This window comes from Bremia lactucae, linkage group LG11, assembly GCF_004359215.1.
Source record: "Bremia lactucae strain SF5 linkage group LG11, whole genome shotgun sequence".
NCBI lineage: Eukaryota > Oomycota > Peronosporomycetes > Peronosporales > Peronosporaceae > Bremia > Bremia lactucae.
Window position 1 is genome coordinate 977,711 of NC_090620.1, and position 27,696 is coordinate 1,005,406.

The 27,696-nt window shown below is 45.5% G+C and overlaps 3 protein-coding genes across 3 annotated transcripts; all 3 read right to left on the reverse strand.

Moving 5' to 3' along the window:
* Positions 1 to 21,247: 21,247 nt before the first annotated feature.
* Positions 21,248 to 22,574, reverse strand: CCR75_008399 (uncharacterized protein; the record flags this gene model as incomplete). The annotated part of the gene is made up of 2 exons (XM_067966451.1): positions 21,248 to 21,364; positions 21,828 to 22,574. The coding sequence occupies 2 exons, from the start codon at positions 22,572 to 22,574 to the stop codon at positions 21,248 to 21,250; spliced, it is 864 nt and encodes a 287-aa protein (XP_067817825.1).
* Positions 22,575 to 24,578: 2,004 nt separating this feature from the next.
* On the reverse strand, positions 24,579 to 25,126 carry CCR75_008398 (uncharacterized protein; the record flags this gene model as incomplete). Its single annotated transcript, XM_067966450.1, has 2 exons — positions 24,579 to 24,673; positions 24,718 to 25,126. 2 exons carry the CDS (start codon positions 25,124 to 25,126, stop codon positions 24,579 to 24,581), a joined length of 504 nt encoding a protein of 167 aa, XP_067817826.1.
* A 109-nt stretch (positions 25,127 to 25,235) lies between these two features.
* Positions 25,236 to 25,501, reverse strand: CCR75_008397 (uncharacterized protein; the record flags this gene model as incomplete). Its single annotated transcript, XM_067966449.1, has 2 exons — positions 25,236 to 25,468; positions 25,489 to 25,501. The coding sequence occupies 2 exons, from the start codon at positions 25,499 to 25,501 to the stop codon at positions 25,236 to 25,238; spliced, it is 246 nt and encodes an 81-aa protein (XP_067817823.1).
* Between the last annotated feature and the right edge of the window lie 2,195 nt (positions 25,502 to 27,696).

Sequence of the window (27,696 nt, forward strand, 5' to 3'; positions counted from 1 at the left end):
CGCGTTTCCTAAACGCTATTGCAATGTCAATATCGCGAGTCCATACATTGAGAGGAAGGCAATCGGGACCATCATCGGATTACGTCGACGTCTCCATCTTTGATAGCGTTGTGCTGCGAAGTGCGCGAGGGAGTCGATACTCGCCGATTCGTTACGGCAAGCTCGCGCATTATGCAGTCTTGGATAGCGACTCGCTGTCAGTCGGGCGTCGCTGTGCTCAGCAGCGAGGTCACGACGATCTCCCAAGATACCACCGCGAGGCAGTTTAGTGCCTGCCAATCCACCGAGATGAGGTGAAGGAAGTCGGCATGCTCCAGCAAAATCCGCCGGAGTCACTGAAGATTCGTCCATGCTCATCTTAATTCGGGTCATTCGAACTGCCATAAACTTAGACATTTTCTATATTTAAGCTTTTCGGTAGACGCGAATACTGCGGCCTGCTAGAAGCATTGAAATGCTGCTGTCTCAACAGCTCAAATTGTTGAAAACCTGTTCTCTCACCTCTGCATGTTGAGAGCCAACAATCGACTAGGATTTTAGTGACAATTTATTTTCCACAATAATTGTTTAGGTGATGGGGTTAGCCTCATTCCTGGGGGCACTTTCACACAATTTATGCGTTTGGGGAGCAACTTTCGTCAAAAGACCTGCAATTTGTTTTGACATTGCTGGATCAGTAGGGCGCTCCCCACCAACTGACCCTAGCCGTTTTTTACGCCTCGCATTGCGATTCTGCAACAGCGTCGGATCTGCGTCCTCCGCTTTTTAAGCGGGAGGTCGATCGGCTCGCTCAGTGTTTCTAGGCAGTGGGCGTGGGGCACTTCATTCATAGGTGTTGTAGACCGACTGCATTTTGCAATCGTTTGCAATTTGAAGAGCGTAGTTCCTCGCTCTCCATATACGAGAGGTCCATAGGTGCTGGACTCATGTTTCCTGTCGTCGATTTGGACGTAAACGAGTGGACGTATCGTCCAATTATCTCTTGGAGGCCATTTGCACATTCCGTCTTAACAATTATAATAGATTGTTCAAATGTTTACGTCTTTAACCGGGTTTCAAATGAACCAAACACGGATATCAAATTTGTTGGCGAAATTGGATTTCGGAAGTTTACCGGGAAACCTGTGGAGTTAAAATATTGTGTCCATAAAGACGCGAGCACATCCATCGGCTGTGGTCGACTTCGGGAGTGCAACAAGATAATCATCGGGCTCAATCGACAAGAATAGTGGCTTTCCGAAGACGAAGTCCATTGAAACATACTACCATCACTCTGTTAAAACAGGCTGAGGCGTTAAATGAGCGCGGGATTAAGGGCTAGGTTTCACCCGTTGCCAAACCTAACAAGCAGGTATGTATTTGCGTGCAAACTTATACTGGCGAGGCTTGTTCTAGTCGCGACTTACTGTGAAGAAAGTCTTCCCCCGTCCACGATGCCCCTTTATTGGAACATATGATGCGCAAGCGAAAATCATTGAGATCAGGAACGACGAGACGAGGTGTTTCGCCGACAATGACCGTGTAATACAGCAACCCATTGCGTGTTGTGAATCGATCTGGCAAAGATGATTCACTGTCGATAAACACTGAAGGATTATTGTTATGGATTTTGAGGCGTTTCATCGAATCTCTAGTAGTCTTGTTTTTGTATGCTCTCTTATCGGGCCAGTTGTTAGTAACGACAAACACTTATTAGTGTTGCAACTGTCGGCTTATCTGCATTGTTGATAGGCGCCGCCACTCAAAGTTAGGCCGGCGCGAAATCGCATCTGCGACGAAAATATGTTCGTCTTGGCTTACATTCCATCGTAAGTTTAAATTTCGTGAAGAAATACGACCACCTCGCTCTTCTTTGCGAGGGATGTGGATTGCTTAAGGCCGTGCGCAAATACGCATTGTCCGTGTAAATAATTTACGATCATTATTTCAAAAAATATACTCTACGCTTAGCCAGTGCATATTCATGGCAAGACCATGCATCGGATTTTTACGATCAGCTGGTTGGAGCTGACGCGACTGATAGCAGACGACACCCTTTGTGTCGCTTTGTCACTTTGTGTTAACGCAGCCGATTGCAAAATTGCTAGCGTCACAGACCACAAGAAATTGTCTGTCTTGGTCTTCAATCGCCAAGATCGACGATTGCATCAAGCGTTGCTTGACATCTTATATGGAACGCTGACGATTAGCGTTCCATAACCACTACATCTTTTTAAGTAGAGAAGTGAGATGTACCGTTATTTCGGCATGGTTGCACAACTACGTATGCAAGTACGCCGCTGGCCTGATACACAAACATCTAGCAGCGTCATCAATATATATATCGTGACCTCAATTCTAATGGTGCAACCTCAAACATAGGTATAATTACATAAGTATGTTTACTGCAGTATCCAATAGGCGGATGCTGCGAGTCATTAATTATCGGTCTATACTGTTGGAGTGTCAGACTCAATGACAATAGCTAATAATAAGCCCACCTACATTGAAGGGGCACCCAGGTGCATGGAAAAACAAAATAATAACCGTGTTGATTCAATAAAAATAGAGCGCTTTATCGAAGCTATCGATTGTAAGACGATAACGGGCTCTCACCCTTGACACCTGGTAGCACGCCTATGAATGGAGAGCGGTCCAACGCATGAATTCGGCACGTAGGCGGTCCAGCCATTAGCGCCATATGAATCGCTCTACAAAGAGACGATTATCATGCGAGTATAGCCGCGCGGGGCCCAAGAAAAGTTACCTTGCTTCACTAGGATGGGCACTACAGCTCGTATTTCAAGTAAAATTAACTAGTTCGTCAAGCCGGGCCTCGTAGCCTATGCTTTGCACGTTTTGAACAAATGCTTCCCAAGCTTAAGACAAAGGAGTAGCATCCTTTGCACGCTTGCGGGTGTACCATCGATTCCTTCTTTCGCCATCGATGAACTATTCAGTATCGTCCTTCCATGGCAACCAGGTTCTTTTCGGGAGCGAACCTCAACACATTGCAATCCCTCTCCCGTTGGTTATTGTTAAAATTCAAGCTAAAATTACGCTCGAAGTGATCTTACGATCACTTCGTTCCTAGTGATTCACATTAGCATCACCAGTAGCATTCTTTTCGAAGTGACCCTTAAGATAACTTCGTACCTGGTGATGCATTTGGCATCACCAGAGTTATCGTCGTGCATGGACTCATCACAAAATGAGTCAATACCAAAAGAATTTAACATGTTAAATAACGTCGACATGACGTCTTGGGTTGTCACGTCAGAACCGTTAGGTTTGCCGGGCGCATTCCAGATGAACGGAGACCTTAACAGTGGTCACGTAGTCGGACGATGACACTGGCTCTTACCAATCAACTCCAATTGGAGAAATAGTTGACGATCGCCCCACAGTAGACGCAAAAGCGTCTACTGAAAAATTCTTTTTACAAGCAGCTACCCTAGTTTATATAGCTGCCAGCTTTGCGGCGTCACAGGTTACGCGCACGGGCTTCGTCACCTTGCGCCAAACAACAAGTTAGAATTAAAATGAACAGTGCTATTACAGAGAGAGAGACACTACTACTCTCGGTCACTCTACATCAGTCACTTTAGTGACTGATAGTTAAGGGGTTAATGCACCGGGGTAGTCCGTTACATAACTATTATCTTGAATAATAGGAATATATTAGGAAGCACAAAAAAACATATTTTATTAATTTTGTTTAAACAATTCGAATATTACCAAATTTGGTAATATTGACTCAACAAGACAATTGCTCTGATGATTTTCTATTTTAACTTTTGATCAACCCCACTAATCGTTACAAGACACGATTAGGCGGTGCGCAAGGAGGCGCTTTACATAGTAAGTCAATAATATGTTAAAGTCAGTAGGTAGAAGATCTTTACGAAGGAACTTAATATATTGATTAGTTTTGCTTTTGCTCTATAGTAAAACCTTAGTATCGACCTCTAGTAGCTAAGAGTCGACCTCTATTAGCTAAGACCTCTTAACTCCTTGAAGCCTTTGCACGTCAGTGTACATGAAGTAATCGAGACACCTCACCTTCACTGTTATCAGTATAAGTTGGCTTGTACCGGTATCAGTCCTAGCGAAAGGTGCCCCGTTATAATTTGAAACTATTTTTTTAAGTCAGGTCTGAGGTACGTCGTAATTTTGTTAGATTAAACACATTTTTACTTTTTTCCTAAACAAAGCACCACGTAATTTTGTGTTGTTTATAAGTTTCGCTTATTAACTTATATTTTTTTCACACGTCGTGCACGTGAGGTATTCTGAGGTACTTTGCCAACATAGTTAACAGAGAAGGTTAGCAGGCTTTAAAAGAGTACCAGCTTGAGTGCTCCGTATTAATACTCTAATTCTTCTTGACTTTTAAATTTTGATGTGTGCAATTTCGTCGACAAAAATTTGAGCCAAAAACATTTTTCTTTTTTATTGAAAATCGAAGGAAAACTGTGCGTTTGAATTTGTGACGATGCGCATAATAACCTTTTGCCTTAAGTGTGACATGAATTACTCTTTAAAATTACACAAATTGTTGTTGCCTGCACGTATTTTGTATATTAGTTTTTAACTCTCTAAATATTGTACTCTAATGCACTTTCACAGATTCATTGCGCCTTTGATGACCGATCGAGCTATCGTCGTTTAATTCAGATACATGTACACGAACGTTTCCGTGATCACATGAAAAGAGGGGTTCAAGTAAAATAAGAAATTGATCATAATACGGTGTTATTCAATTACAGTCCTTTCTGTGATAACTTATAGCCATGATGGACACACTTTCCTATATGCTATCAGATGTTATTAGTTTTATTAAATATACTGTAGTAGCGTCAGACATATGCTGTAGTAAAATAAATTAATCAGGGGATCAAAAAAGCGAAAAACTACCAGAACAACCACTCCACTTCTACCCTTAACTCAAAATTTACCCGAAACCAGCAAAAAAGGCAGCCCCAGAGAACCCAGAGGTCGTCAGGCTACCAATACAGGCCCATTGTTTCCAAACCTGGTTCAGGTTGTACCTCAAGGTCTGAGACACGTAGCCATCCTGTTTTTTTTTGCTGGGGTTGGTGTTCTTTGTGGAGAACAAGGTATGACAATATTTTTGCTGACTTTTAATTTCACTCTTTGCGATACACACAGATGTCGGAAGCTCGCCTAACCAATGCTCAACGCCTGCAAATTTGCAAACTCAAGGATGCCAATCGCAGCATGAGCCAGCAGGCTTTGGCTGCCTGGGCGACAAAGGAGTTCAACCTCACTAAGAGCGTGACTCAGGCTTCTTTCAGCAACATCACCAAGAAACGTGCTGAGCTGGAGGCAGTGGCAACGCCACAATCTCCGTGCTATCCACATAAACCGATCCTCTTTCGCCGTGGATGTGGATAGCACGGAGATTGTGGCGTTGCTGGATTTTGATGTGGAGGCTTTGAACGAGGCTTTACATGAGCTGAAGACGGTTATTGCTGGGTACTCTCTCCTTGATGCGTACAACATGGATGAGACTGGTAATTTTGGTTTTGCCTTTGTTTCAAATGGTTTACCCTTGCTGACCTAGCTTTCGCAAGACTTTTTACACCATGACACCTGATTGGACGATCGCTCAGGCGGAGGTTGACGGGCACAAAAAGTATAAGGATAAATTGATCTCCATTTGTATTTCCACGCGAATTAAGCACTGATACCTGCCATACAGACACGCATCACCGTAGCTTTCACAGTGAATACTAATAAGTCTAATAAGCTCCAGCCATTCCTCATCGGACGAGCCAAAAACCGCTGTGAATTAACAAGAAGACAGGAGAGCAGTTGGGATTTCTTTACAGGAACAACGTGAAAGCATGGATGATCGGAAAGTTTTCAGGAATGGCTCCTCAATGTTGACGAAGCTATGAAGGTCCTTATGCCTAGGGATTTGCCTGTTAATCTTGCAAACATCCGGCAAGTGCTTTAGGATCAAGACAGGAAGGTCCTCCTCTTGATTGACAATGCGCCATCCCACATTGTGAAAGACCTGCAGCTGACCAACGTCAAGGTTCAGCCCCTTGCGCCCAACGCGACCGCGAAAGTTCAACCAATAGATGTCGGCATAATTGCCGCTTTTAAGAGGCGTTACCGGTGCTACATTCTTCGGTATGCTCTGGATTGCGACGAACACGGCGAGGTTGGCAAGACTTACAAAGTTACCAGCTTACAGCCAGGACACAGTGCAGGAGGGGAAGGGATCGAAGGAGCTGCAGCAGAGAAGGATGCAATTAAAACAGATTTACCAAGCCCGAGAAGATAACCACCTTACGTAGTGCCTCCAACTTGCTTGATCTTTCCCAGGAAACACTTCGTTCTGCCCAAAAGCTTCTCCGCAGCCTTCAGGCTCATATTCGCAGTGCCAACACCACACAATCCACCATTAACGCTTGGCTCAAATAGGTTTCCTCATTTTCTTATAAAATCTCCCTTTATAAACTTATATCTGGCTTGTCGTCTATTAGTTATAAGTTAGCGACCATAGAACGATCACGGTGAACGTTAAATCCTATAAGCTAGCGGAAGTTCTAAGTTTTCGGGGATAAGTTATCAGAGTGAGGACTGTACGACGAAATTTACGTTTACTCAAGAGCATGCATGTCATTTATTATTTAGCAGACTGCATTTGTCACATTTTAAGAAAAGAGCTTAGGACAGATCCAATTTTTTAGGTCTCTTCTCGCTCGTGATCTAGATAAAGGCTTGGATTGCATCATTGATCGTGGAGAAATATCAGACGGGGCCAAAGTACAGTAGAACCCCTCACATTTTATGCGGTTTGGCCCAAAAGCGTTTTGTAAGGTATAATGAATTATAAGGTACAAGGGTTTTCAAGGTTAAGCTGTTGAGACAGCAGCATGTCTGTTGTAATGGGGCACACATCGGTTGGAGAACCGTTGTTGTGGTACATTTACTTTATGGTCAAAATACCCTTTTATCTAATTTTAAAATAGTAAAAGGGAGTTACATTAATCCCATTTATTATGAGTAACAAAGGTGGTCGCCGCCAGATATATATCTGGCGGCCGATTTCTATTTTAAATTAGCTAGGGTAAGGTTTTTATATTTAAAAATTAAATAAAGTGGAATTCCCGTCTTGATCTTAAAGCGTTAAGTGCCTTCCTAAGGCTTGCGCATTGACCTGAAGGAGATAGAAGCCTTTCGAAGGTATAACCTCGTGGGCACTAGTTGCCACTTGGTTCTACGAACCCCCGAATCCCTTGTGCTAAGATTCCTCAAGCTTTAATAGCTTGTACGACTCCCTGGGTTGTTAAACCCGTTAGTTCAATAGAACTAAGTCACTTTCTGAGTCTGAAAGTCTTCCTCTGACTTTAGGAGCGAGGTAGCTCCGCTACACCTGGTAGCACTTGTAGTCAATCTACGCCTGAGTCTTTACAAGACTAATTTCTCACGAAAATGGAAGAAGTTCCAGAGCTGTCAGAAGCGCAACGCGCCGCTTATGACAAGCTCAAAACTTTATTTAGGCGGTGAGCACGTGGAATTTATTATCTCCCAGGGACCAGAGGTCCTGCATGCAAAGCTTGAAGCCTTAATGCGATACGAAGCCTGCCTGATCGGTTAGCCCTCTAGCTGTAAATGTGAAGACATTTTAGGGAAAAGAGGGAGAAAGTCTTCCTTTTTAGATTAAGCAGATGGAGATGTCCATTGATTCCGCCTTGTTCTTAACAGAACGGCAAAAGGTGGCTATGACAATTTCCAAACTTAGAGGTAGAGCCATGGAGTGGGCACTATCGTGCAGCACGTCCATAAACGACGCTTTTCCCTCATGGTATTCGCTGAAATAGCAAATGACCAGCATGTTTGCACCGTCTGATCAGGCTTTTCGCATGCGATCACGGCTCCTAGCGACTAAACAGGGTAAACGAACCCTAGGAGACTTTGTCCAGGAGTTGAGAACTCTCATTGCATCTATGCATCAAGACCCGGTGCAAGAAGCAATTAAAGTGACCATCTTTATGGGGGGTCTTAATGAGGGAGCTGCCCGGACGAAATTATTCCGAACAAGCTCTTCAAGCACATAGGGTCCGTCTAATAGAGCGGAACCTATGGATTTAATCCTCGTTGAGGAAGAAGAAGAGGCTCTATAAGCTGTGGAAGGAGAAGATGCTCTATAAGCTGTGGAACAACATAAGACCATTCGTAGATGTTTTATGTGCGGAAGCACGAAACATTTACGTACGGCCTGTCCCCTACGAAATATGCGTAAAGCTCGAAAGAGCTCAACTCCGACCTATACCAGAGATCTGGTACGATGCGAGAAAACGTCGATACCCAGTAGGTGCGGGGCGCCCTACTGGAGAAGACGTAGGCTCTGTTGAACCTCCAGGAGGTGAGAATTGACTGAACCTAGCCCGAATTAGCTCGATGCTCAATGGCACGGGGCGGGAGTGCAAGCCTGGCTTGCTAGTCGCTCAAGCGACTGTAAAGGGCTTTGATAAGCCGTGGTCAATTTCAATTGACTCAGGAGCGTCTTGCAATTATGCTCGACGCCTTTCCCTTGAAGGAAGTCAACAGTACGTTGAGGTGCTTAGAGCGCATGAAGGTGATACAATTACTGTTCGCTTAGCGACTGGGACTCGTGTCACTGTTCCCAAAGTTCCATTGAACTTAGGTATAAAGTTTCTGGACTTTGATAGTATGGAACGCTGTCTCGTCCTTGATTTGGATTCGAGATGTGATCTCATCCTTGGTATGGCCTGGCTAGAAGACCATGAGCCATGGATCGATTGGAGACCTAATACCTTGAATGTAACGGTGCACTACGACTTGTACTGCTTCAGTACAAGTCCACTTCGCACTGCTTCAGTTGCGAGTGGTGCCTTACGTTATTTCACGTACACTAGTACGTGCAGAGAAAGACTTCTCTTCAAGGTAACCTACTTTAAGAGGGTTAAATGAAAACTGTATTAATATAATTAAGTATCTCTTCTATCTATCTTGTAAATGCTAACTTAATTATAATCTAATACTAAACATGCAATTGAATTCTAATCTTATCTTATCTTATCTGTATCTCTCTTTTGTTTATCTCTACAGCTGATTAGTCTGCGGAATAAATAGATATAATGGTCTATACCTATTTATGGATAAGAATTCTGAACATTACTATATAAAGTGATATCCTCTAAATATCTACCTTTTAGATAATATATTAATTAACAACCTTTAAGTGGTAATTTCATGTAACGACACACCCCGTTACATCACCCCTTAAACGGCAATCACTCTGACTTTCACTGGATGGAGTGGTCACTATGTGACCACTTCATGTAAAAACGAGGTTGATTGATCAGACCCATCATTTTAAATTCCACCGCATGAAGAACCAGCTCATGCGGGGTGTTGATAGTTGATCAACGTTTCCTTGTGGAGCGTATCCAGAACCACCGTGATGTGAAGGGGCAGCGAACGAGTTATCTTGTTCGCTGGCGCGGTTATCCACCTTCACATGACAGCTGGGAGCCTCGTTACCAGCTGGTTGCTGACATTGAGGGCCTCGTCCGTCAGTATGACGAGACCCATCCGATGGTTTAGAAAGCCCATCGGAAAACACGCGCATGTAAATCGATTGCAAAACGTCAACCGCATCCCGTATCTCAATAGAGATGCGAGCCCTTCCCCAAGGCGAAGAAAGGAAATAGAGATTCCCTTTTACCCTCTTCGAGTTTTCAACACAACACGGACAGGGATCGCCCCACGTGAGGCATGGAAGCCCAGCCTCACGTGACAACCGAAGCAATTTATACTTCGCACTGGTTGGAGTTCGTTTCTCAAATTTAACGTGAATCGCGTTAAGTCTTTGAAGCCAGGCCTCGCGCCTAATATCTTTGACATTGCGAAGGAACGCGCTCCAGGCTTGCATAAGCGAGACTTTATCTCGCTTATTGTTGCCACTAAACCAGCGATGCTTAAGAAAATCGAGATGAAAATCTTCCTCAGCGCGAAAGTTCTTCGCGCTGGGATCAAGGCCATGTAGCTTTGTCGCAATAAATAAATAATATTTATTGTGAGGAGTAGTTTCTCCAGACAAGCTATTGATGAGCCTTTTGTGGCAAAAGCCACGGTTTCTTTTCAGGAGCGAGATTAGACTTTTTACTGTCTTCATTCCCCTGAGTGATACCCACTGAAGCAGGGGTACCACAAGAACTTTTATAACGATGGCTTACGCGATCGTCATCACCTTGCACATAAACACGTGCAGGTGACGGTACGGGAGACGGAACAGGCGACGAGGGATCATCCTCATCGTCGGAACCAAAAAGACTATTAACTCGTCGATCAGAGTGAGCCTTCTCATTCGAAGACTCATAGTCAGCCGCCTGACGGGTATCAGGCGACTGTTCCATTCTCCCCGAGTCGGCCACTTTATCCGACTCGCACTCGTAGTCGACCTCCAAAGAGGGGTCGTATTCACGTGGTGAATCACCAGGCGCACCCGCAACATCTAGTGTTGCGCGAGTGGAAGATACTACGGCAGACGGAACGTCTGCCGCAAGAGATAAAAGTGCGTCACCCGCGGCTGCACGAACCGCAGCCGAAGACGCAGCTTTCGGGCCCCTCCTGCGCTGCTTGATGCGTGAGGGAACCTTCAGTTTCACGTGAAGAAACTTTTAAAGCGACGTCGTCGTAATGGCCAATACCAGTATTTGGTAAAGTGGCTGGGATACCTCTCTTCTGAAAACTCTTGGGAGTTTGAGGTGCCTCTTCGGCAAGATTGCCCGTACGCTGTTGACGTTTTTGAGCGCCAAGATCAGGGTTAACTCGCGTCAAACGACGCTAATACCAGTATAATGGGATTTCGTGGATCTAACGCCTCAGTGCGGCTTGGAATTTATGGTTGCACGGTCAACCGAAGCAGTGAATATCGGCTAGAACTTTCTTCATTTTGTGGCATTAATGCCGAACGTAACTGGCCTTTGGCCTTAAGTTTGACGAAATCGAAGCGAAGCTTCCGTTCCAAACGAACATCAGCCACATCCGCAGACTCTCTAATATATCAAATCTTGGGGAGGCGGCGGGCCCGATGGACCTAGTTCTCGAACGAAGCGTCGCTTTCGCTTTTAGATTCGTTTGGAATCAAAATGATTGGAATTTCCCTTATTGAGATCACCAAAGCCCCACGGGCCTGATCAAGTAGACGCGCCAAATATTGGCTTCGCCTCACTATCTTAGGCGTAAGGTATCGCTGATGAAGATCGTTGCGAGCAGCGATCCCCTCCGGCGTCGTCGCCGGGTCACCTGAGGTCCAGATGACCAAACTGTGACCCGCAATCTCTTGAGGCGCTCTTCCGCACTAAGCGAAGGGAATCTATGTTCACTATGAGCTTTAGCTTTCGCAATCTCGGCAGCTCGACGACGAGCTTGTTCCTCTGTGAGGATTGCCTGCTCTTGCTCTCCATTGAGCGGATTCGTAATGATGTTGGACTCAGGGTCCTGTGTCCTGCTCAATGCAGACATCAGCTGCACCACATTCTGAGAACGAATTCGGGGCTTGCTGACGATCATTCGCAGAAAATGGCGAGAGAACGGCGCTCTTTCTCCTTATTCTCCGATTGAGAGTGGCTTTCAAAGTCCACCATTCCCTCATCGTCGAGGAAGGTGCTAAGAGTCTGTGACTCACGCTTGGTCGTCGAGGGACAAAGAAAAGAAAATCACAACCGAACGGTTAGCTGTTTAGGTTCCAACCTCAAAGAGGAAATTAAGCGAATGTTGTCACTCAGTGTCAGCAGTCTGATGGGGGAGGGTACACATCGGTTGGAGAACCGTTGTTGTGGTACATTTACTTAATGGCAAAACACCCTTTCATCTAATTTTAAAATATTAAGTTATATTACTCCCATTTATTTTTGGTAACAAATGTGGTCGCCGCCAGATATAAATCTGGCGGCCGAAGTCTATTTTAAGATAGCTAGGGTAAGGCTTTAGATTTAAATAATTAAATAACCCTCTTTTGATCTTAAAGCGTTAAGTGCCTTTCTAAGGCTTGCGCATTGATCTGTAAGAGATAGAAATCTTTTTAAGGTATACCTCTTGGGCACTACTTGCCACTGGTTCTACAAACCCCTGAATCCCTTGAACTAGGACCTAATTTAGCTTTAATAGCTTGTACGACTCCCTGAGCTGTTAAATCCATTTGTTCAATAGAACTAAGTGACTTTCTGAGTCTGAAAGTCTTCCTCTGACCTTAGGAGCGAAGTAGCTCCGCTCCATAAATGCTGCGAATGGACCGACACTTTCTCGTCGACCCGAAAGCTTAAAGATCGAAATTTTTAAGTTTAAGGCAGTCGAAGTCGACTCTTTTTTAGATGGTTCGTCGAGTTAGACGACGGCATTGAAGCTCGCAGTATCAGTGACGATGCGACGAAACTGAAATTTGGCATGTCCAACTTAGCCGGACGTGCCAAATCTTGAGCCTTGGGCTCAAACTTCACGACTAATTAGTCTTCAGGCTGAATGAGGTCTTTAAATCTAGGCTCAGACAAACATTTAAGCCGCCACGTGCTGAGTTCAGGGCTCGAGCCGAGCTCTTGGATTTGAAGCAGGGAAAGCGTGACATTCACGCGTAAGCTCAATACACACGATACCTGGTCAGTTGTATCGACAGTTATCCATTTGATGAACAAACACAGGTAACTGTGTTTATTAAAGATCTTGCAGACGGACCTGTTAAGACCCACCTGTTCCGGCTAGAATTAACGTCACTTGATTTAGCTATCTCTACAGCGGAACAGGAGAACTTCAGCCTGAAACAGGCTTTTGTCCACTCGGGTGCATATCGTCCACGAGACGACAAGAAAAAGGAGGTCAAGAACCGATGGATCTCTCGTATGTAGAGAGCGAGAAACCTCGCTCTCCAAGTTACAAATGATTACAAAAATGTAATCGTTGTCAGTGACGGGCCACTACGCCAGTGCCCAAAAACACTGAGCGAAAAGACAGACCTCTCACTAGGAACAGCGGTAGGACGCGGATCTGACGCTGTTGCAAAATCGCAACGACGAGGCGGCCTCGTCAAAAAACGGTCAGGGTCAGTAGGCGTAGAGCGCCCTACTGATCCAGCAACGTCAAACGAATTTGCAGGCATTTTGACGGAAGTTGCTCCTTACACACAAACATTGTGTGTAACTGCCCCTGGGGATGAGGTTAACCTCATCACCTTGAAAAGAAAGTGTCAAAAAATAAGTTAGGTTGCCACTTAAGTCCCCAGTCGATTGCGGGGCGTCGAACAATTTTATTCGACGCCAATCGCTAGAAGATCGCAGACTCAAATTTATTGAGCGCGATATCCCTATAACGAGGATGACAGTGCGCCTAGCGACAGGCGCATCTATAACAGTAAAGAACTGTGAAGTTGGTATTTAATACACGTTAAAGTGTAAACAGTACGATGAGGATTTCATCGTACTAGATTTAATTGAAAAATTTGATGTCATCCTTGGATCACCATGGCTTAGAAAGTACGAGCCATGTACAAATTGGCAGGCATCAAGCCGTGACGATGCCTGTCTCTTGTTCGTCAGATGGCCAACTGATGAATGTCTTGGAGCGCACAAGCGTGTGGATGTCCTACGAGTGAGTGCGATGGACTCACTTGTGGGTCGGTCGTTAAGATGACTGCATTAGACCTCATGTGTGAATACACAACACACTGTGGAGTTAGATACCGACGGCTGTTCACATGCACAGGCAGCGTAGATGGTCCACCATTGTGACGCGAAAATAATTACTGACGGCTATGCACAAGCACAGGCAGCGTCGAAGATTGACCACTCGAATAAGTTGAGTGGTACGAAACAAGGATGCTTGTTTGAGAAGCAACATCCAAGAAAGTCTTAAACGCCCGTCTATAAGAGACAGTGCGAAAGTCCTAGATCGACTGGAGAGTCGATCGTAGATGATCTTACTGTGGTAGCGCAATCACAGCTAGAGGCAGTTGGAGATTCCAAATATTTTCTGCGGGCATAAGCCCCCGGAACCTGTGGTCAAAGGTTCTTAGGTACCTTTAGAATAAATTTTCAAAGAAGAAACTAGGACAATAAATGTCGTAGTAAACTATAGATCAAGTGTAGGCGCTAATACACTTGATCTTATAGCGCCTCCGATGTTAGCTTCGGAGATAACTCAATTGCCAACCTTTGAACTGAAACGGTCCTTACGTGATCTGCGTTGTGGCAAAGTCAAGCAAATCTGCGTACTTGTCACAGATGACAACTACGTAGCCAATATTCGTTCGGCAATATTATTTAACGGGTTCTCAGCAGCTCACCTATGGACGAAAGTTTCCTCGATAAAAAGACTCGGATTGAACGTTTTACATCCCAATCCTGGGAGTCTTTGGAGACAAATCCTATCTATAAATGTAACGCGTTGTATCGCTACATGAAATTAACACTTAAAGGTTGTCAATTAAAATATTATCTAAAAGGTAGAATATATTTGGAGAATATTACTATGCATGGTAATATTCTAAAAGCTTATCCATTGGTAGATATAGACCGTTATATCTACTTTCTCCGCGGTCCAGTCAGCGCTGGACGCGCGCAAATAGAAAGTCAGCTAGGACTTTATTACATGTTTTGTATTAGTTTATAATTAAGTTTGTATTAAGTAGATAGACAAGAAGAACTTCATTATATTAATACAGTTTTTAATTAACCCTCTTTGAAGCAAGTGTTTTAAAGAGAGTCTTCCTCTGCACGTACTAGTGTACGTGGCACCACTTGCACTGAGGCAGTGCGAAGTAGACTTGTATTGAAGCAGTACAAGTCAGTAGTGTCCCGTAACAATAAGAATCTATTCCAATACATAAAATTTTTTCCTGGAACCAGTACCGTTCAAGTTGCCTCAGGATAAAGGCACTCGACACGAAATCGATATAATCCCAAGTTCGAAATACTGTGTCATGAAGTAACGGCCATTGCGTCGTGAACAATATTAGCCATCAACAAATTCTTTGCCGATCGCTTAGCAGCGGACCATGTGGGGAATCATTTTTCGTAAATAGCTCTTCGAGCTTCTGTGTGCGTAGAGCAACAGGAAGATGGCGGATTGTGCATACATTCAATAAATTGAGCGCTGCAATGGTACCGACTCAAACGCCAATACCACGAAAAGACATAATCATTGATGGTATGTCAAAAAGTACTATGATGGATGGATTCTATCAGATCCTTACGCGTGTACAACACATTCTGTTTACAGCAGTAAGCACCCAATGGATTCTATCAGATCCTTACGCGTGTACAACACATTCCGTTTACAGCAGTAAGCACCCAAGCGGTATGTTATGGAAGTAGCAAGTCATGCCACAGGGACTTAGTTATAACCCTGCGACATTTAAAAGATGCGTAACCAATCTGTTGAGATCGGCGCGGGACTTCGCACCGAGTTATTTTGATGACGTCTTTATTCAAAGCATATCCATGAACGGAAAGTCGAATGTTGAATTACATCGTACCCACGTCAGAAAGGTTCCTACACTTATGTGTAAGCACAAATTGTATGTAAATCTCAAGAAGTGTATATTAGCTGCAAGCAAAATAATACTTCTTGGGTGCATCGTCAATAAATACGGTGTGCGTTCGGATCCAGAAAAAACCAAGGCGATCACCGATTGGCTTGAGCCAGTCGATGTAAAGGGACTTATAAACATCCTCGGCTTAGATGCGTACCTGCACAAATACTCACGCAATTACGCCGAAATGACAGTACATCACATCTTTCTTCTTTGTTGTTACAAAATGTAAACGTCATGGAACGCTGATTGTCAGTGTTCCTTGAGGTTATCAAGTAAAGCTTGATGCAATCGCCAATCCTGGCGATTGCTGACGAGGACCGACTATTTCATGTGGTCTGTGACACCAGCGATTTTGCATTTGGCTATGCGTTAATGCAATTTGATACAGACGGCGCAGAGCGCGTCGTCCGTTATCAATCGCGTCAGCTTCAATCAGCTGAACTAAACTATCCAGTGCATGACAAGGAATGGCATGAAATACGCACGGCTAAATTTAGGGTCTATCTCTTGGGAGATAGACCTTTCTTTGTATATACGGACCATGCATCTTTACGCACGGCCGTGCACAGTCCACACCTCTTGCAGAATAGCGAGATGATTGTCTTTCTTTGCGGAGTATAACTTCATCGTGCAGTATAAACCAGGACGACTTAACGTCATCGCTGGTGCCCTTTCGCGGCGGCACGATTTTGAGCCACATGCGCAAAACAATAGTGAGCATAAGGCCATTGTTGCAGCAATAAGTGTTTCGCCGTCAACATTATTCGACGACGTTAAAGAGCTTATCAAGAAGATAAGGCACTTAAAGGGTTGATGGTTACCTAAGAAAATCATTTCAACAATCCTTAAAATGATCGTCGAAATTGTATACATCCCCAACAGATCAATATACAACACGCAATGGGTTGCTGTATTACACATACATTGCTGGCGACACACCTCGTGCCGTCATCCTTACCCATGATGATTTGCGTTTACGCATCATGTATGAGTGCCACGATGCACCAATAAGTGGTCATCGTGGACATGAGAAGACCTATTTCACGATAAGTCACGACTTCTACTGGCCCCGCCAGTATGAGTTCGCCCGCAAGTACATGCGTGGTTGCGAAGTTTGTCAACGGGTGAAGCCCAGTGCTACATCCCGTGCTCCATTATAACCTCTGCATGTTCCGGCAGAGGTTGGCCGTCTGTATCCATGGACCTCGTCTTCGGATATACGACGACAAACATAAGAACAATGACATTCTTGTTTTTGTTGATCGTTTCAGCAAAATGGTACATCTTGCTGAAGTATTAGAGTCGGTCACAGCCAAAGGCTGTGCTCGTGTCTTTGCTGACACGATATTTCGACTCAATGGGTTATTCCGCGAATTGGTCTCAGATCGAGACCCTAGATTCACAGCGGAATTTTGGCAAAATGTGGTCATATCAATTGATACACAGTTGAAAATGTTAACTTCTGATCATCCTGAGACAGACGGTCAGACGGAGCAGGCAAACCGTATTTTCGAAGAGATACTTCGCGGATATGTCCACTATTTTAAGAGTTGGAACGAGTTCTTGCCGATGGTAGAGTTTTTTATGCCATCAACAATTCAGTTCATGCTTCTACGAAGCATACACCATTTATTGTTAATGATTTACGCCATCCACACAAACCCACCTTGTTTGAGGGTGATTCTTCTTCAAGGAGGGGAGGGACTCGCTCGAGCAAAAAACTTCTGGCTCTTGCTCATCAGGCATTAGCACTAAGGTCAATGCGAAGGATACCAACGTTGATTTGATTAACATTGAAGTGGACAAACTCAGTAATTACAAACAAGCTATTACTGACTTTGATAATGATGCTGAAAGCCTCAGCATCGAAAACAATATTATTAATGAGAACGACAATCCTCTCAATAATAAAGAGATTGATATCTTCACAGTGCGAGCCGGTCGCACTTCAAAAAAATTAAAACGAGTCAGCAGGTGATTTCAAGTTGGCTAGAGAAGCAGTGGTCCGGTTCGTACAGGATTCAATCGGTGATGCGGTAGGACCGACATAAACTGAATTCTGACAAAAATGGCAGAGCAAACATACGTTCATTTAATGTTAATGACTTAGTCCTACTGCTTACGGTAAATTTATTAAAATACGTAGGGACGAATGTAAGCAGCAATAAATAAGGCCCCGATATATCGGCCCGTTTCGTGTACTGCATCACTAAGGCAATGCGTTCACGATGGAGCTGCCTCATAGTATGCGTACGCATTCTAGGTTTTGTTTTGGGCATCTCCGCCCGTACCATCAGTGCGAGACTTCTTCCGATTCCGGATTACACGGGAACGGTCTAGGGCATCCGCCAAAGCCTGATGGTTCCGAGCTAAAGCCTTATTGTCTCGGAACAGAGACTGATTCCCTAGAACCAGAAGATCCACTCTTTCCTCCAAGGAAGAAATCTTCTGACGAGCTGCCAACAGCTCGTTTTAAAAGGACTGATGTGTCCTTTCTTTTGCCAGTTTTTCAGTCGCAATCTCCGCGCAACTTTTCAACTGGTAAGGAGAAACATTTTCCACCGTCGCCGCTAACTCGAGGCGACGGGATCGCTAATGATCAATGTCCTCCCTTAAATAAAAAGTATGATCCAAATCACGATGTTGAATCAGATTCTTCAAACGAGGCAAATTCGAAAGTTCCTCACCCTTCACATCTATTGAAGGATTCGAGTGGGGTGAAGCATTTTCTTGTTGAAAGCTTCTCGAACCATCGTGAGATAAAGGGAATTTCGAAAGAGTTATCTTGTTCGTTGGCGAGAGTATACTCCCTCGCATTATGTTTGGGAACCTCGTTCCCACTGATGTTGGACGTTCCGGGTCTCGTCTTGCAGTACGACGAGACCCAACCTCCTCGACAGAAGGCTCATCATAGAACGAGCGCTTGTAAAAGGATTGAATGTTCCCAATCCCTTGTCGCATCTCGTAAGAGATGAGCGTCCTCTAAAGAGAATCTTTCAGGTAATATGCTTCCTAGGACTGACCTGCAACCTTAAGACAGCATGAGCATGAGCCCTCCCACAAGAGGCAAGGAACCCTGCCTCTCTGGACAAAACGGTGCAACTTATAGCGTGCACCGACTTCGGTCCGTTTCTCGAACCGATCACGGAAAGCATTTAGATTATCAAGCCAGACCTCACGGCCTACGCTTTGTACATTCTGCACAAAGGCTATCCAAGCTTAGAAAAAGGTTCGACATCCTTTGCCCGTTTAGAAGAGTACCACCGATGGAGGAAAAGGCATCGATGAAGAGTTCTGTCCCATCTCACCAGGCTTGTGAACCCTAGATGAGTCGAATAACGGAATATGATATCGATCGTTGGTCGTACCAGACCAACGAATTAGGTCATCGAACCGCAACGTATTGCGGTCCTCTCCTGTTGGCTCATATTAACGTTAACGTAACTTGGACCTTGGAGCGATCTCTGCTTATCACGTTAGAACCCAAAGGTTTGACGGACTCGGCCCCGAGTGATCCGGCGGCCTTTACTGTAGCCACTGAGTCGGGCGATGCCGGTGACTTGGTCCAGTCACCTACGGTTGGTGTAGAAGGTGACTTGTCACAGTCACCTGCAATGTCATCAATAGATGGCATGTTCCAGAACCTCCAGTGGGAGGAGTGGGTTGACGTGTTCTCCGAAGTAAACGCATTAACATCGACTGTAACATTTGCATTTTCAACAGCTGCATTGATCCGTGCAGCTGCCAGCTTGCGGCCTCATTGGCCACGCGCACAGACTTGTTAGTCGCCATGTTAATTTTGGTCAAAATCAATTAATGAAATCGTATCGATAGCAATTGAAGTTTTTCGTGTTTGTAAATCTAAATTCTCTTTTGTAAGATTATTTTTGTATAAAAGTTTAATTTTATGATTTGAAATCGGTATTTTAAATAAATTAATATTACAAAATTAAAGGAAAGACATAAGAGTATTTTCTGTCACCGGGGGAGGGGGGTGATGTAACGGGGTGTCCCTCTACATAAATATTATTTCTTATAAGAGGAACAATTAATATTTTTTCCGTTAAGAGAAATAATAAATATTATTTCCGATGAGAGAAATAATAAATATTATTTCTGATGAGAGGGATAATAAATATTATTTCCGATGAGAGGAATAATAAATATTATTTCCGATGAGAGAAATAACAGATATTATTTCAGATGAGACAAATAATAAATATTATTTCCGATGAGAGGAATAATAAGCATTATTTTCGATGAGAGGAATAATTAGTTTTATATTCGATGAGAGGAATAATAGACATTTTTTTGATGAGAGAAATAATAAATATTATTTCCGATGAGAGGAATAATAAATATTATTTCCGATGAGAGGAATTATAAATATTATTTTCGATGAGTGGAATAATAAATATTATTTCCGATGAGAGGAATTATAAATTTTTATTTTTGATGAGAGGAAATTAGTAAGTACGAAATTAGTGTCTTAATTAGTTTTGACTTAAATAGTTCAATATTACCAAATTTGGTAATAACAATGCAATAAGACATTAGCTCTATTGATTGATTAATTTAAGTCTAAATTAACCTCGCCAATCGTCATAAGACACGATTGCGCGGAGCACAAGGAGGTGCCATACTTAGTTAGTAATTAATTTAATAAGCTCAGTAGTAGATAGAAGATCGTTACGTAGAAAACTAAATATATTAATACAGTTTTCCTGTTTATCTATTTTAAAGACTTAGTCTAGACCTTTAAGCTGAAGACCTTGAGCATGTTGTGAACGTGAAGTTTCAAGGCATCTCACCTAAATTGTAATCAGTGTAAGGTTAAGTAATACTGATCAGTACTATGATGATAAATTGAGGTATATTTGGGTACACTGTGCGACCCACAACATCCGTCCATGCACATGCGTGCACGCCGCTGCAATTATGCGTTTGTCCCGCTCCCTAGCACTTCGGCGCGTTGTCGAATCTGCCTCGCTACAACTGCGCTGTTTTTGATGCTGGTTGCAAGAACGTTCGGTCCACGCTCATCGGCCTCTGTTGCCGTCTCGATCCAGTGGTTTATGTCGTTGTTTAGATGCTTGTTGAGTTCGGTGAACTCGGATTGCACTGATGTGCACGAGTCCATCGCGACGTTAGCCGCGAGGTCCGCCATCTTGTTGTGGCACCTGTAGTGGTGCGTCCAGCTTGCGACGTTGATCTCGTCCGCCAGTGTTCGTGCTTTATGGTAGAGGCGCACCAGATGAGCTTTGTGAGGCGGTCGGCGTTGCCGGAGCTGTGCAATGATCATTGCGCTGTCGCCTACGACGTGTAGCGACGAGACTCGGTTCGTCGACGCCCACCGCAGCCCATGGATGAGGCCTTGGTACTCTGTTGTGTTGTTTGTTGTTTTGTTGCTACCGTACGCCATCGAGGTGGCCCACGTGACGCTCGCCGAGTGCGTCGCGATTTCGAGAGTAATCACGACGGAGCCCGAGCCTCCAGGGCCGGGATTTCCGCGCGATCCGCCGTCAAAAAAGAGCACGTGGACTCGGTCCGGTCGATTTGGCGGAGCTCGTTGTAGCGCTGGCTCCTTAACGTTCTGGAGCAGTAGACGAGCGCAAGCAATTCGTACGCTGCCACTGATCTCGAAATCGTTGTTACTTGCAATAAACCCTGCTTTCATTAAACCGATGAGGCACTTGCGCAGGTGCGATTCGGCCAGAAGGCTATGCGTCGCATCCGAGCAAGTTGGGTCTTCCATTCTTCGTAGTCGTTCCAACCAAATTGCGTGTACAGTGACTGCGACGGTAAAGCGCCAGAGCTCGTCGCTCACCGTAGCCACTTGGGAGCTTAGATTGTCTGGCACTGAGGTGCCTGGAAGAAGGCAGCGTACTGCGCTTGTTGCTTGCTGTGGTCTGTCCGGGAGCTCCAGACCAAAGATCCAGAAGTTGTCACCCGTCCAGTCGTTCAGACCAAAGCTTCGCCATGCTTCTCGGAACTGTTGCCAATGTTGTTGAGCACGTGGGCATGTCCACCACACGTGACTTGCCGGTGCGAACTCGACGTTCGAGCAGCTCGGGTTCGGGCACGACAAGTTGTTCGCCACTCGGTTCCAAAGTGGAGGTCTATTCGACTTTAGGCGGTAGAACGATAGTGCTTTGGTGGGGAGAAGCTCTCGGATCTTGCGGATATCGACCCAGTCAACCAAGTCGGCGCCGTTGGCTATCACTTCGTGCGCTTTGTTCCCAGCAGACGCAATCACCAGTCGCACACCGTCTTGATTTGCTTCTGCCATCACGACTTTCATTATCGCGCGTCGAGGCGGGAGCCAGCGTCGTTTGCCAGACCGGATCACTACCAGACGTGTGAGCGCTGGGTGCGCACGGAAGTGGGCTTTGCTTTTTCGTGTCGCTGTGGCTGCTACGTCGCAACAACGCATAGACTCAACCATTGTTGTTTCGTACAGCATTCCCGCGTCAAAATATCGCATACGGCTTTTGCATTCGGTGAGGCTCCAGTCGTGGTGTTGGTGTGCGTTGGACGTGTATGCATCTAGTGTGTTCAATTCGAGCGGTCTTAGAAATAGTTCGGGATAGTTCGACACAAGCGCGACGCAGAATTTGCCGATGTGACGCCTTGTCGAGCTCGGTTTCGATCTCAAACTGCCGACCGGAACAAAGCGGATCAGCCCGTGCTCGATCCATTCCCAGAGAATTGCGTCAGCAAGCGTGCGCATATCACCGTTGATACGGATGCACGCGACGTCGTGCGGTAGACCATTTTTGTCCAGCAGCCAGCTCATGTCGTGCAAGGACGCGAGACGCAGCCACCTGCTGTCAAAAGCACCGGATGCCGCATTCGTCGATCGTATTTCGTTTCTTGTTGACATGTCCAGTGATAACCGACCATCAACGACGATGCTCCCGTCGGTGTCGTACCGCACCTTTGCCGTTGCGACGAAAGCGCTCAATCGTCGCAGAACCGACTGTGTGTCTAATCGGCTTGTCATCGCTGATGCTGCGCAGCGAGAAAGTGCGATCGCGCCTGTTTCAAACAAACTGTGGCGGTACTTGATAGCACGGGGCACATTCGCACCAACTCGGCGTGATGTACTGCGGTACCCCACCGCCCCACATCAGGCACCCAAAATAAACTCAAATGAGGACGATATCGTGACCCAGCGTCCGATTGCAGCTGCTGCCGTTGCGATGATCTCGGATTTCACGCAAGGCACAGACAGTCCGCCTTTTCGCAATGGCAATGACGCTTGATTTCTGGGCAGCCATGCTCTCGCGCGCTTATTGTCTCTTTCCCCCCATACAAAGTTCATCACGACGCCGTGCAGCCGCGACACAGTTGCTTTGTTTGGCTAGCAGTGCCGCGCCAGGAATGTGATCTTCGGGATCGCAATTGCGTCTGCCAGTTCGGCACGTTGCTCAGCAGTGTGCGTCTTTTCACGAGCAAGCGCCAGCCGGGTCTAGATCGATCGTACACAAGCGTCCCAGTTGACTCTTTCGTTATCGTCCCCTCCAATTAGCACTCCCAGATACCGACAGTGCTCGCCTTGCTGTAGGAGCGTGAGCCCATATGTGTCGATGGGCTCGAGCCGAGGGAGCGAACTGAGAGGAACGACGATTAACTTGTTACGGTTGATCTTCAAGCCAGATGCACTTCCAAACACATCCATGAGCACGAGCACGTTGTTTGCTTGCCGCCAGTTGTCGAGGAGGACTGCAGTGTCGTCCACGTATCCGGTTACTTTGCACTCGATCGACTGACCGCTCGTGAGCAGCGTGAAGCCGCGAATGTCGTTTGCATTGTCAATCGAGCGATAAAGGCAATCGAGCGCGAGAACGAACAAGAGCGGCGCCATTGGACAGCCTTGGCGAATGCCACACAGAACTTGTCGTCGAGATGACAGGAAGCCGTTCACCAAAAATCGGCACGTGGTGCCGCGGTGCAATGCAGCGACTATGCGGATGAACCGACGCGAGAATCCCATCCACTCCAGCGCTGTCATGCGTCCGAATGTCCTGCACAGAGCCGAGAGTCTATGGCAGAAGACGGCGAGCTGACAGGAAGTCATGCGTCGCATAAACCAGCAGAGTGCCAAGCGCCTGGTGCGGTTGGAAGGGATGCGTTAGCCAGGAGTGTTACGACACCCGCTTCCCAAAAAAGGGTCGTGGTAACTCGAAAAACGAGTACCCGACAGATTAGGACGATCCTTAGCACGTCTAAACGAGTAACCTTTGGATCAGTCTCTAATGAAGAGGACGGGCCTTCGAACGAGGTGTTCGAGGCCGTCACAGACGAAATTGCGGAGGCATCCTCAGTTGAGGTGATCCGGCAAGTCTTTAAATCTGCCGAGAGATAGTAAATCTTCCGGCGATGTCGTGGGATCTGTTCCTTGCCAAATTAAAGGAAGAAAAGATCCACGAAATAGTCCTACCAGTTAGAGGGGAGAACTTGGTGGACTGTTGCTCGTCGCCACAATGGACGAGAGCGTCCTAGAAATGGACGAAAAGAAGCGGTCTGCTGCTTAAGGCTGGGATGCCTTGAGAGACAGTCAGTTCTTTGAGGTTCTGTGGAAACATCGCGATGTGTTCCCAGAAGAAGTGCCGAGCCGCCTACCAGCAGATAGGGGCATCGGGCACGAGATAGACCTCGAACCTGGCACCAAGTATTGTGTGACCAGGCAATGGCCGTTGCCGAAAGAACAGGTCGATTATATCGAGGAGTTCTTCGACAAGCGAGCCAAGGCGGGACATGTGCGTGAGAGCAAATCGCCTCACTGCAGCCCGACCTTTTGTGTGCGTAAAGCCACAGGTGGATGGCTCGTGGTAGGTACGGCCGTTGAAGCGAGTCGTACGCTTTTGCGACATCGAATAGAAGAGCGACCGCGTCGCGTTTGGATTCGTCTGCCTGTGCCGCGATCTGGACGGCGGCGACGACGTCGAGTGCAGTGTTCATAGAACGGCCGGGCACGAAACCGACTTGGGCGTTTTGCATCGCCTTAGGCAAGACTGTGCGCAATATCGTCGCGAGAATCTTCGTTAAGACTTTGTAGCCAGTGTTGATCAGCGAGATCGGACGGTGGTCGAGGGGGAGCTTTGAAGATGACGACTTTTTCAAGCACTGAACCGTGGCGTCACCAAACGACGACGGGTAGCAGTCGGTCTCCATCCAGCGCGCGAGCAGCTGTGCGAGAATTGGTGCAATCTTGTAAGCGCGGTCGCAATAGAAGCAGTTGTTGAGCTCGTCTGGCCCCGCTGCTTTCCCTCGTTTCAGTTTGCTCATCGTCATTTCAATCAACGACCCTTCGATTGTAGCAACGATTGCGGCGTCGTTAACGTTTGGAGATCTTCCTGCCATACCGATGATGGTTGTAGTGGATGCCTGCGAGTGCTGCGAGCACTGCATAATGCTCGACCATCCGTCCGCCATTTCATTTGCGAGTTGCTGCGACAGGTTTGGACCTGGGACCGCGTTTCTACCAAGACTTGTGATGGTGTTGTCCTTGAACTTGGTCGAAACGCGTCGATACTTTTCACGTGTCGTCATACCTGGTAAGTACATGTGGCGTTGGAGGAGGCGTTCGTGTTTGGCTCGTTGCCACTGTATTCGGCAGTCAGCAACTCGTTGTCGTGCGAGTCTAAAGTTGTCGTTACTTTCACCGTGCTGTAATGAACCGGAAATTGATTCGTCCAGCGCCTTGTTCAGTCGTTTGATCCGCTGTCTGTAGCTTGCTGTGAGCGCTTTCCGACATGTGCGTGCTGTCGTCAACATCCCCACTCGCAGATCTGTCTTCCAGCTGAGCGGCCGCCGTGGCGTCGTTCAAGGGCACCTGTGCGTACTGCTCGATCGTTGCAGCCGCGCTAGCCAGCGCTTGCTCGACTTCTTTGGCTGCTTTGGTATTTGCGTACCTTTTTTAGTCATTTCTTTTGATGCCTAAAAATCTCATTAAAAATACAAATAGATTGATAAAATCAAGGTATAGAGTAAATGCTCCTTGTGGAGGTGGGTAGACGGATCGCTTGCGGCGGATCTTGACAAGTCGGTCCGGTGAGCTGATCCTAATCGTGACGCCGTTGTGATCTGACAGTGGGCCCGCAACTGACTGAGTCACGTTCTGGCACCAATCGGAAACGGCAGCAGTACTGATCAGTACTAGTGAATGGTGCCCCGTTACAGTTGCCGCGAAAGGTAGTCGGAACAGTAACTTGAGAGGCGGAAACCGATTCAGCAATTATAAAGATCAATTGTCCATTAAAACATTGTGCCATCGCATATTGGTATGCCAGTATAATGGGCTGGCCTACCACTTCTTCGGTACAGCAAGCTGATTATCATAATAAGTCACAATTGCGGTATCATAACACATTCTAGCTAATAGGCCGCTGTATTTTTTTCGTGTGATAAGTCTGTATGAATTTCGCGCAAAAGTGGCTGCGTAATCGTAAAGTTTTTACGAGTAAAGGTGCAACAAACAAATCTTTCTTTTTTGTAAATGCGGCTTCTACGTCTAGCTTTAAGTTTAAGAATTTTTTAACCTTGCATTAAATGCTGGGCACTGTCATTCAGCGTTACCAATCGTAATCACGTCTTTTTTGCAAAGGTTCGGCAAATACATTTCGCAACCAACAACAGTGGCAGTTCGACCTTTCTTCTAATTATTTCGATGGGACACGTCATTTTTTTGAAACAATAACAGGGGTTGTTGCGTTTTCTCTGGATCAAGCTGGCGGCATTAACTCTGAAGTCCGATTACGGCTGAATATGGTTGCAAACCCCCCAGTGGCGAGAGTACTGATCTGTAGCGCTCTGAATATTAGTTGATATTACATGCAGCCCCTTGCCATTTTTAAATTCGAGGCAGGTAATGATTGAAATTGCGACCCGTCATTTTTTTGGTAGAATCTAGCACCGCATATCATTCTTCAATCCAACGCGATACAATAATATATGGTGTTGCTACTTAATTTTCGAGCTTACATCAAACAGGCATACATAGAACAGGCAGGCGTTGCAAAGCTGCGCCACGATCGTGCATCGGAAACATGATTGAAGATGGATCAACGCGCTAATGATAATGACAGCCACAACTAATCGATAGTACACAGTGTGGCACATTGACGCTTCCTAAAAAATTAGCGCGGCTTGATGAACTTCTACTTAATGTTGCGGTTGCGATGCCTGTCTGATCAATTTCTTTTAAAGCGTTCATTGTTAAAGGCAAGCAATTAATTTTAAATAATGAAGCACTGCAATAAACAAAAGATTTACAGACTTAACAACAGTCAGCCCATAGCACGTCAAGGACACAATAGAAGAGTGTATGCCAGCCGCATAGACCCCATTTAAAACAATTCTGATGTGATCCTCTTTGAAAGAAAGGTAGCTTCAAAAGCGACAATATTATATCGATACGCATTTATCCAATGACGTGCTAAGGGCCGACAGCCATCAAGCCTGGACAATATTTTCAAATATTGCAGTGCGTCGTTATCCTTAAAATTAAACACTGCTCGATTCGTAAGCACCTAGCTCGCTCGATCCTTAGTGACCTTTAGCTCAACAAGAATGAATATTCCTTGAATAATTAGTTAAGAATCGAAACTTGTTTTTAATAAGCAAGAGCTGAAAGCTAAAATCTTTTCACCATTGGGATGTATATGTTTAATTTGAAGAGTGAATGTTGCACTCTGCCCAAGCAATAAACGTAACGTTACAATCGCTTCCTTAGACACCGTAAAAACGATAGGTGATTATCACTCCGGTTACAGCCTCTGTTTTTAGAAAAATCTCTCATAAGCCCTGTCAAAGTGGTTCGTTGTAAGTCACATTTATTTAATCGAATTCTAATAGCCAGATGTTAGCCGGTAAACCGTCTGTTTTAACGATATAGAGAAGGCATGAACGACGTAAGCCGTCTGTTCTGCTTGAGCCTAATAATCTGGATGAACGCTTTTGCTAGGCTAACACACATCTGTACGGATAAATTATAAACTTCGCAATTGAGGCTTTCGACAAGTCTGGCCCCCATCCCCAAACTTGCGGTCGTGCATTCCTTAGATTTGGTTTTAAGATGTGTTTTACAAAAGTCGGACATCCGGTCACAAGATCCCGCGTTC